At 38.8% G+C, this 11,151-nt stretch overlaps 1 protein-coding gene across 1 annotated transcript; it reads left to right on the top strand.

Moving 5' to 3' along the window:
- Positions 1-3,229: 3,229 nt before the first annotated feature.
- Positions 3,230-6,468, top strand: LOC149837295 (AP2-like ethylene-responsive transcription factor AIL5). The gene is made up of 9 exons (XM_090007321.1): positions 3,230-3,343; positions 3,414-3,762; positions 4,181-4,263; positions 4,388-4,396; positions 4,526-4,614; positions 4,698-4,771; positions 5,024-5,074; positions 5,264-5,310; positions 5,548-6,468. The coding sequence occupies exons 1-9, from the start codon at positions 3,265-3,267 to the stop codon at positions 6,189-6,191; spliced, it is 1,425 nt and encodes a 474-aa protein (XP_089863447.1). The 5' UTR covers positions 3,230-3,264; the 3' UTR covers positions 6,192-6,468.
- The last annotated feature ends 4,683 nt before the right edge of the window (positions 6,469-11,151 follow it).

The following is an 11,151-nucleotide window of genomic DNA, read 5'->3' as shown; positions in this document are numbered from 1 at the left end:
GGCATGTTAGTTGTAGGAGTAGCAGCTCAAAATCAAAAGGTTGCTTGCTTGGCAATTCTAGATCAATCTGATGGGCAGACCTACCATTAGGTTATATATTTAGATAACTTAGGTCGATGGATGTATATGACATACTTTAATGTCTGGACCACAAAGCAAAAGGGAAGTGCACGAGGTGTATAATGATTTGTACCCTCCACAAGGGGTCCCCCATGTCCCCTCTTTGCCCTTCAACTCTCTTCTGCTTCCCTCGCTCCAAACATGCTCTCTCCCCTTTCCCGGTCAAAGGCAGCTTCTTCCTCCCTTGAAAAGAGAAATTCCATTGTCTTTTCACCTTCTCTTATTTTCCCTAGTTACCAAAATACCATCAACTAGGAATGGCAGTGAATCAGTTGAAAATGAGGATGAAGGTTAAAAGCAAAACCCATGAGAGATGGAGGCGATCCAATATTAGACAAGGTCGATGAGGAAGATTAAGACTTGAATTTGAGGATGTTCATATGTGTCAGATCATTGATAAACCTATCTTGGATGAAAAATAAAGTGTTTTAAGAGTTATCTTAATTTTTTTCACTTTTTGAAATAGAATATCATGAAGAACCTTCTCATGTCATTTGTGATAATCTTATGTTCGTTAAGAACAAAAAAGATTATCTATTTTGATATAAGAATAAACTCATATTTGACAATTCAATATTAGACGATGTCGATGAGAAAATTCAAGAAGAATCCTTATTTATTTTTGAAGAGGTCCTATTAGTTGATGAGGTTTGCAAGAAAAATATATGTGTGAAGTTGAGGATCTATCTATTTTTTATAATTGTAAGGTACTAAGGATCAACATGAAAATCATTTTATAATTGAGAAAAAAAAATCTTATATTAAGCCTTTAGAGTGATTGAAGTGCTTGCCCTGCCCCATCCCGTCTTAAATGCTAGCATTTTGTCTCTCCATAAATGGAGTGGTAGAAAACATTTTCCTACTATCACCTTAATGAGATAGTTAGATGGTTCGGCCACGCTGGGGTCTTGGGCTCGAATTTCACATGGGTTGTGTCTAAGCTTACCTATAAAAATAAAATCTCTAATTATCATTTGATCCCATATACACTTATGGTTGTTAGTGGGTTGGGTTTCACCGGATACCCGACCCAATACGAACTTAAATTCTTGGGTATGGTCATGAAATGTGTCAACCCAAATAATACTCGGGTCAACCCAAACAGGATCGAAGGACAAAAGTGGGTTGGGTTTGGGTTATGATTTTTGTTGAGTACCCGATCCGACCTGGCTTTTCTGCAATGTACTCAAATTGACCCGAGTATTTTATATATTTTTTCAGTAAAAATAAAATTTTTAAATTATTAGGGTTTGGGTGTGAGATTCTATTCTTGACCCGGCTAAACTCAAAACTCGTACACATGCACATGCACAGGTGTTTATGTATTTATGTTTATGAATATGCAGTCAAATTTGTATGTCACAGGGATTCATTCAATTGACTGTCATGTTGTGTCCTCTTCTTATATACTATTCTTGATAGAAAATTTAACAAATTTGGCGTGTTGTCATCCTAATTCTTTTTGCTGGCCCGGGATAGAATCCCTCTGCCACATGGGCGGCTGTTGTTCTGATAGGGGTGCCTTTGAAAAAAAAAAAAGAAAATTTATTTTTGCCGTGTCCCTGTGACATAAATTTGTATGTTATGGATATGATCTTTCCAAACGCACATTGTCACATGAATAGCATTTCCAACAAGAAGTTGCTAATATTGTTAGAGAATTTGACCATAATTCTTGTAGAAACTGCTAAAAGCTTTGTAAAATAAACGAAGAAGTAACGCACTTGTTACCTGTAAGTTTTCCACCTGTCTGCTGGAGACATTTTTAGTTTTCCATGCTTCGCAAGAAAACAAAAACAAAGTCTTAATTTTGGATTTGACCATTAATGATTATTAAAAAAAAAAATAGAAAATTTGTGGCAGTTTCTTCACAAAGGCACCATTAATCAATGATTGTAGCTTCAATATGTGTGTATAATTTACTCAAGTGTCATTGCTCGATGGGGTAAAAAAAATCCTACTGGCAGGATTTTCCAGTCATTAATACTAACTATTTGAGTAAAGCTAAGTGCAAACTCTGGGATTCATGTGAAATGAGAATAAAGTTCTCCAACTGTAACATTCACAAACATAAACAAACGTTGGAGCTTTCAACAAAACATATTTTTGACTATCAGTGGAATGGCATAGTCATAGATGTAGCAGCAATTCAGATTTGTGTTGTTGAACTTGGTAACCTTTTTTTTTTTTTTGTAATTTTTCCTTTTGGCAAAATGTCTTACGTAACAAGGTAAATCACAACTCAAAACTCCAAAATGAACAGCATGAAAAATGCTTGTAGAGGAACAGAAGAATATGTATCCTGTAAATTCAGCTCATATAGTTAAGATTGGTGACTCAAGTCTTGAAAAAAGAAAAGAAAAGAATTCTTAATATGTGCAATGCTAAATTAGCCTATTAGGGCCTCTACCAGAGTCTCGAGGCAATACCCTTTTTTTTTTTTTACTAACTTGGCACTTTCCAAGTTACCTAGCTAGCTAGGGGTGTGTCAACTGGTCGGGTTTGACTGACCTGACCCGTATCAAACCCTATAGGGTCAGGGCTTGTGATAAATAAGAAGACCGATTAGAATCCGGGACGGACCCAAAGGGTCCGATTAATACATGAATCTGGGTATAGTTTGTAAAATTTTATACTAGATCAGGGCCCCCAAACCAAGTTTCTACTAAGATCTACAAATTTTCAATATAAAAATGATAAAAAATATTATTTTGACAAGTATGGTCGGGGTCTGGTTCATGTAGTTCTTAGAGGATCCGGGTCTGGTTTCTCTTATGGTGGGTTCCATTAGACCTAGGTCAGAAGCCGGTACCATCATTTCAAATCTGGTTTGAGTCTGGTTCCACCCGAACCAAACCCGACCCGTTGACACCCATAATTCTACCACTAAGGTAAAAGTAAAGCTGCCATCCTTGTAGGGACACATTGGCCATTTCTCAATGTTGTTTTCTTTAGTCTTTTCTACCGTTCCAGGTGTAACCTTTCCTCATATTTACCTCCTCTATATGAATCTCTCTCTCTCTCACAGCGTGCTTCTCATCTCATTTCTTGCTCAAACACCAAGAATCCAAAGAAGGTGCAAGAAAAAGGAAGACAATGGGTTCTTCCCATAATTGGCTAGGATTCTCCCTTTCACCTCTGGAGATGGTGGAACCTTCTAGAAACACTCATCCGCCCTCCCAAACCCCACAGCTCTGCATCTTTGAAGCCTTCACCGACAACGGTAAACACCCCCTCTCTGTCTCTGTCTCTGTCTCTGTCTCTCTCTAAAATATATATGCAAATATTATCAGGTTGGTCTTCTTGCTCGGACGAGAAGCAGGCGGCGAGCGATGGCGGTGGTGGCGATCTGGCCATGCTGGGGGCAGGCGTGACGTCGGCGCCGAAGCTGGAGGACTTCCTCGGCGGTGGGGCGTCGGTGAGGAGGTTCCACGGCGACCCCTCGCCGGCGCCGGAGCTCCAGGGGGGGCGTCCGTACGACGCCCATCTTAAGGCAGCGACTGCCGGCGGTAGGCTCGAGCACCACCTCGGGAGCAGTGACCAGCCCGACGTGGACGGCGGTGTTTTGGCGGTTGAGTCGGTGTACAAGAAATCCATCGATTCTTTTGGTCAGAGGACTTCCATCTATAGAGGGGTAACACGGTAATTATCAAACTTGTTATTGATCGTTGTTATCGTTATTATCATCTTCATCATCGTTATTATCATTTATATCGTATATTAGCATTTTCCTATGCATATCATGTTGATAGTATCGTGTTGACTGTTTATTATCATCAACTTTATTATTCTTTGTTATTGTTACTTATGTAAATAAAAAGGTTCAATGATTTTACCAGAAAAAAAACATTTGAGGAACAAAGGAAGAAAGGGTTGAAATGCATCATATAGTGCATTGCTGTTAATCACAAATTCCATGATTAAAAAGTGAAAATGGAAGTATGAAGATTATGGTTTGGCTATTTTTCTTTTTTCTTTTTTTTTTTTGGGGGGGGGGGGGGGGGGAGAGGGTGATGTTTTATTTCTTTTCTATTTTTTGAAAAAAAAATGATGTGCGCAGGCATAGATGGACTGGCCGGTATGAAGCTCATCTATGGGACAATAGTTCAAGAAGAGAAGGGCAAACTAGGAAAGGGAGACAAGGTATTGATTTTTCATTTTTCTTTTTGATTTTTGTGATTTTTTATATGCATTAATTTTCTTTAATAATGATTGGTTTTTTTCTTTTGCATGAATGATTGGGAACATGGGTGCCATTTTTTTGCAGTCTATTTGGGTGAGTACTTTTTGTTTTAACGGAGTTTGGATTCCAATGAAAACAAATGCTTACTTTATTTTTGATCGGTGTCTTTTGGTTATTGTTTTTCATGATGAGTTGTTTATTGTGTTTCATGTGATTTTGCAGGTGGGTATGATAAAGAGGAAAAGGCAGCACGATCATATGACCTTGCAGCTCTGAAGTACTGGGGTCCAACCACCACTACTAACTTTCCGGTGAGGTGGTCAGATTCCGGTGGGTTTGTGCTAGGCTAAGCTAATATGCTTGAAAGTGACACCTTTCCTTTTTGTTTAATTAGCTTTCTAACTATGAGAAAGCGCTTGAGGAGATGAAGAACATGACTAGGCAAGAGTTTCTTGCATCTCTCAGAAGGTGTACTACCATCTCTTACAGTTTCTACATCTAATCTTTCAAAACTTGGCGGAGGCCTAACCTAATATTTTTGAAGGAGTTTTACGCTGCCGTGACGGTGATTGTAGGTTCGGCGCGCTAAGGTCAATGTGGTCGGGTCTCCTAACCTGGTGCAGTTTCTCCGTGTAATAGACGGGAAAAAAGCATAAGGCTAAGGCCTAGACCCAACGTTTCTATAGATATTATCCTGATTTGGGTTATTGGGTATTGCAGGAAAAGTAGTGGGTTCTCCAGAGGGGCTTCCATCTACAGAGGAGTCACAAGGTTTGATTTGTTGGACTGTATTTAGTATTTGCCTTGTCTGGGTTATTTTGGGTAACCCACATTGGGCCTATGAAATTAGAGTAAAAAACCTTGTGAGGGTAAACAAGGGAACCAATAATTTCAGCGTACCCAAAATTAATGAATAATAATGAGCAAATCTTTAACAGAATTTCTTTGTGGAATTTTCAGACACCACCACCATGGAAGATGGCAGGCAAGAATAGGGAGGGTAGCAGGCAATAAAGACCTCTATTTAGGGACTTTCAGTAAGTATTATTTACCTTGATTTACTTTAAGTAATATTTACATCTCATGACTTTTCTCTCCCATCTTTGTATCAGACAGTACGCATTTATTTGTTTTTATATCCATCAACAGTAGAGACAACTATAAATTTCACTGTTTTCTGACTGCAAATGGTATGGCAGATGCTTATTATTGGTTTTTTTTCTTTTGGAAATTTCATCCAAAAGGTACCCAGGAAGAAGCAGCTGAGGCTTATGATATTGCAGCTATTAAATTCAGAGGTCTGAATGCTGTAACAAATTTTGACATGAGCAGATATGATGTGAAAAGCATAGCCAACAGCAATCTACCCATTGGGGGAATCTCCAACAAGAACAATAAGAGCTCAGAATCTTCTTGTGATAAGAGCGAAGGAAAGGCCATGGATGACCATGAATCACAACCAAACATCCCCTTTGCTGTAACCATCAAACCAGAAAACGAATGGCCCCCCTCAGCATTCCACGACACTACTCTCAGTCATAGTGCATCTACTTTCCTCAACCCCTCTGACATTGAAGCCCCTGTGACCATGGACTTCTCCTCAACATCTGGTTTCCAGCAGAACAACAATGGCTACCTCAACAACGGGATCATGTTGCAGAATTCGTGGTCGGCAGATTCGAATATGATGCTCACCACCGACCCGGTTGCGGCCACAGCAGCAAGGAACTTGTACTACATGTATCAGCAACCGTCAGGCATTATTAGAACGAGTGGCTATGAAAGCTCTGCTAGTTACACTGATTGGGTTGCTCCCCCTGTGCAAGCATTTCAAGGTTCAAGGCCCAACCTTGGAGTTCTGCAGACACCCATCTTCAGTATGGAGTGAGGGGAAAAAAGAAGATGAGGAATCTCAGAAAGAGAGGGACACTAACCAGCTTAGACCTGCAACCGGAGATGAATACATCTGACTCCATTGAAGAATTCTAGTTGCCAAAGAACAAGACTAACGGAAATCATAGTTAGAATCATGTTTTTTTTAGTTTTTTCTTCTATACATACTCTTCTTCCTTTTATGCCCTCTTGTACTTTCTGATAGTAGGATCAACAGGTATATGTAGTTCCATTATATCTTGAATTTCCTGCCTTTTTGAGTGTATGCAATGAAAAATTGGAAACTCCATAAAAGAGGTAGAAAGAAGGGTAAAAAAAGGGGTATTCACATGACATCAAATCATTTGAATCCTTGGAGTGGTGAGCGTTTATGATATATACATGCATGGCTCTGCATATGCATGCATATGTATAATAAATTCTTTCTTTAAAGAAGTCCCACATTGAGACGAAAATAAAATAAAATTAAGAAATGATGATTTTCCTTAATGGGGTTATCTTTTTTGAGAAGAAAGGCAATCTGTATTCATTTTAGTAAATATGTACAATAGTTTGTTTTTACACTACAACACCCATTACATAGAAATTATTATATTGTTTTCCCCGTTGCACTCATCTTAAAAGAAACAGCAATCGATCTCTGGTGTTTTCTTGTCACAAGCCATATTTGGGGGTTAGGATGATGGCTGTCCACGTTGCTTTCGGCGCTATCAAACTTTGACCACAGTTAGAATGGAGGGAGTTACAAAATGGCTTAGAGATTCTTAGTCAAAGGCATTCTGTTTAGGTTGTCATTCTTTGTTCTTTATTAATGGATTTTGGAGATGTCTAACCTCAGATTTCACACCATCATTGAATTAATTATGTGAACCTCAGTTTGCTAGATTTAAACAAATGGTTGGACTTTTTTTTTGTTCAACCAAAACGGTCTGTAGCTTCACTTTTGCCATGTTTCCCATGGTTTGATAAAATTAGCCTTTTTCTTTTTTTTTCAGCTTTTGTAAGTGACCAAAACAGTCTTTGTGTATCTGTCAAAACTGTGGGATTCTTCCTTTCAAACTTTGACCATTGATAATTCAGACTTCCTGTTACAGGCCGAGAGGTGCTTCTTCGTTAACGTGACCTTGTTTCGGTGTTGGCGGTGTAAGAAACTCCACAAAGTACTCCCCTTGCCCACCGGGAATAGACCATTTAGCTTTCTAGTCTCTGCCTAACTTTCTTTCCAAAATCCCTACAGATTCAGAATGTTGGGGTCCATCAACAGTGACTTCGGATTCTCTGTTTTATGTTTTAATATGAATGGAGTGGTATTGTTGGTGAAAACTAGGTCACAAAGCAACTTGACCTAGTAGTCTCTATGGACTTAGCTCGGATGAGTACCTTTACTTGTGAAAACTTGGTCCAAACTTCCACAACATGACCTAGTTCAAGTGGACTCAGCAAGATGGTGTACATGGGCCATGGCTAGGCTTGAGGGCTTGGATGAATCAATCAAGAGCCAAAGTATCCGTGGGAACTCGGATCAAGTTTCACAGAGGTGACAAGCCTTTGTTGCACTCAAGCCAACCAAACCGAGTTTACTTTATCAAAGCTCAGACCAACCTAGTCTTTTATTCCTTAGACCTTGAACACAACATGACAAGAGCAAGGAAAGAAAATAACTGCTCAACTTAGAGGCTGTTTTAGATCAAGCTTTTGACCTAATAATTCAAACTAGTTTGAATTAGACCCAAAGGAAAACCCCATCAACATAATATTTTCTTAAGAGATTCTGAAGGATTGGTGCATAATAATGATAGTGGAAGAAGAAGAGCTGCCCCCACTCCACATGCTGTTTGCTGCATCTCTTTTGTCTTCAATGACAAACAAAAATCAGTCAAACGTGAAGAAAGGCCCAGTCTTTAAAATAATCCTAATTGGTGCTTTTTAAACTTCAGTACTGATTATTGTTGCCTTTTAGAATAATTTTAAGTAGAGGTAGGGGGGACCTCCCGGATTTCAGGTTAGGGCTTGTAGACCTATATATCACTCTTTTTGTTCTTCATTCAGAAGCCACATGTGGGCCATACAAGCTTCTATTGTCATATTTTATGTTCTCTCTCTCTTCCATATGATGTTAATCACGGCTAATCAAGATCCACTACTCCTCATTCTTGGTCAATCTGCAACAAGAGGACCTCAAATAATTAAATAAAAATGAGATTGTAGTTCTACCAGTGGTTTAAAAGGGTAACCATGTTTTTGCAATACATTAGAAGTAGTTAATATTTTAATATGCATACATCTTTTTAATGATTTGGGTGAACCATGTTTAATTCCTCTTATGAGAACAAATAATTTAAAACATTGGAAATCTATGAGAAAATCGAGAACATGCACGCACAGGTTGAATTTGTGTTTAATGAAATAGGTGATTAATTATAGAGGCAAACTCTTAATTAGCCAAGAGGCCCAGGGTTTAATTAGAATCCCATTTGGGGTTATCTTTTAGCTTGGCTATTAGAAAAAAAAAAAGGTGCGTGGAACGATTTTTATCTAAAATGGTGGGCCGTTGTAGGAAAGTAAAAGTTAAAAGCTTTGAAAAGCTCAATGGGAAAATCAGCAGTAGACCTTGGAACTATTAATCTTATATTCAGAACTATATAGATAAAAATTCAGGTCCATTATAAATAAGTGATATTGATTTTTGGGTCTTGGATTTTTTGCTCTATCGAGTATTGGTCCATACTCAGTTATGGGTCCGGGCTCTTGACAACTGTATAAATTTTTATTTGGTGGGTTATGGATCATTTTTTATTGCTATGGTTCCATGCCTAGTTGGGGGTTATCTCTTGAGAATAATTCTTTGTATTCTATAGATTACCTTCCTTTTAGGAAGATCGATGTAATTTGTTTTTTCTTTTAATGAACTTGTTGGGATCCGCCTAACCCCAGCTTGCCTATCCAAAAAAATTGATCTTATTGTGATGAAGGAAAAATATAGAGCAAACACATGATTAATATGCCCCTATTACAATTTAGGGAATAAGTGCATTGCAAAAAACAGGTTATCCAGTTTGAAACTCAAAACTCAAATGAATTTCAGGAGAGAAAAAGAAAAGGTAAAATATCATGAAAAATAACGATCAAAACTGCCTCATTACTAGTTTTAAGTATATGCTTATGCTTGCATTCATCAACTCCATTCTGCTTAAACTATCATGACCGAGGGTAGGGGTGTCAACCGGTCGAGTATGCTTCCGATTCAGGTGGAACCAGACCTGGTCTCGATTTTCGGGTATGGTATCAGGTTCAGACTCGGGTCTAATCGGACCCACCATAAGAGAAACCATACCCAGACCCGATAAGAACTACATGAACCAGACCTGGGCCATACCTGGTAAAAACAGTATTTTTTATCATTTGTACATTGAAAATTATGGGTCTTAATCGGAACTCAGGTCGGGATTGGACCTTCGGGTCTAGACCCCAGTCTTAATTGGGTCTTCTTATTTATCACCATACCCGGACCCTATAGAGTTTGATACGGGTTGGGTCTGGGTAAACCTGACCCATTGACACCCCTAACCAAGGGGTCCTCTCAGTTCATATTTGAATCCCACAGTTATATTCTCCAGCTTGCTTATAGAAAAAGGAATGTTGCCTTCAACTAGAATTAATGCTTTAGTTTACATGGCGACAATGTCATGGTATGGGTCACTGGATTCAGCATTATTTTAAACCAATGGTTATCCATTGAACCCTAATGTCCTGTCCTCCAGCTTGGCTATCAAAACAAGGCATAAAAAGCTTTAACTTGCATTGTCTTCGAGTACTTTCCAAATTGTCACCATCCACATAATTGCGTAATACTGTTTCCAAGTTTTAGTTTGGACTTATCCCATATGCCTTGATGACATGTTCAGACTACATACGAGGAGGCACGTGACCGCATTGTTCTAGCTCACGTGCAATTGGTTGTTTATGGATACTTTGCATGCCCTAGAATGATTTTCATAAGTTGTTTTTTAGGGCAACTAATCTAGGGTATACAACAAAAGAAAAAAGGCCCTCAGTGCACGTGGCCTTGTGGTTGCAGATTCAAAACATTTTAGGAGAGGAGAAATCGTAATCAGATGTCAATCCTAAAATGAACTTAAAAGTCATCCGAGCATCATGACCGTTCATCGGAGGAACACGACAAAGGAGTGCGGTGGAGGAGGAACAGGGCCGTGGAGCCCTTAAAACCCACTCTCTCTCTCTCTCTCTCTCTAACGGCTACTGGGTACTGATATGACCGAGGAGACGCCAAACAAACAACTACACTCGGACAATTGAAAGTGGAATGGTTGTCTCAATAATCAAACAAAAATAGTAACAAGTTGACGCTAATGGACACTAGGACTAGTTAACAAATTAAATATGTAATTCTAAACTGACTACAAGACAAAATTGGGCTGCAAACCGGTGCCGATTAGGGAACTAAACAGACCGGTTGAACCAGAGTTGTCAGTCAAGAAAGCTATATGGAAAGAGTCACTTTCAAAATTTTAGGAAACGAGAAGCACAGAATGACTTAGAAGTAAACCAAGAGTCGGTCTCAGAAGCGACCTAAGAAGCGAATCAAAAGCAAAAGAGAAGTGATGGGGAAGCAAAAAAAAAAAAAAACAATTCCCAACATGTTTGAGAAGCACGACATATGAGGTTTTTTTTTTTCAAGAAAGAAGGATACGCAGCACAATTGACGTCAAATAGGCCAAAGGACAAACAGAGAAAATACAGGGATATCAAACAGTGAAATATTGAACCACATTTCACCAAACACTTGATGGGCATCCTATATCTAGTAGAATGACATCAAGTTCAGCACAACAGTCACACGAAAATTCGTGAAATAGAGAACTTGTCCCAAGTAGATAATATCTAATCAAGCAACCGAGATACAAACATAACCCTGTTGTACAGTTTAATAAGCA

Source organism: Nuphar pumila, chromosome 5, assembly GCF_984573655.1.
Source record: "Nuphar pumila chromosome 5, dmNupPumi1.hap1.1, whole genome shotgun sequence".
Lineage (NCBI taxonomy): Eukaryota > Viridiplantae > Streptophyta > Magnoliopsida > Nymphaeales > Nymphaeaceae > Nuphar > Nuphar pumila.
This window is presented reverse-complemented; position numbering and strand designations above follow the sequence as displayed.

Excerpts from the sequence above, each read along its gene's own strand:
- LOC149837295 (XM_090007321.1), top strand. The coding sequence starts at position 3,265 with ATGGTGGAACCTTCTAGAAACACTCATCCGCCCTCCCAAACCCCACAG. Across the intron at positions 4,615-4,697 it reads CCACCACTACTAACTTTCCG|CTTTCTAACTATGAGAAAGC; the intron begins GTGAGGTGGTCA and ends TTGTTTAATTAG. Across the intron at positions 4,772-5,023 it reads TTTCTTGCATCTCTCAGAAG|GAAAAGTAGTGGGTTCTCCA; the intron begins GTGTACTACCAT and ends TGGGTATTGCAG.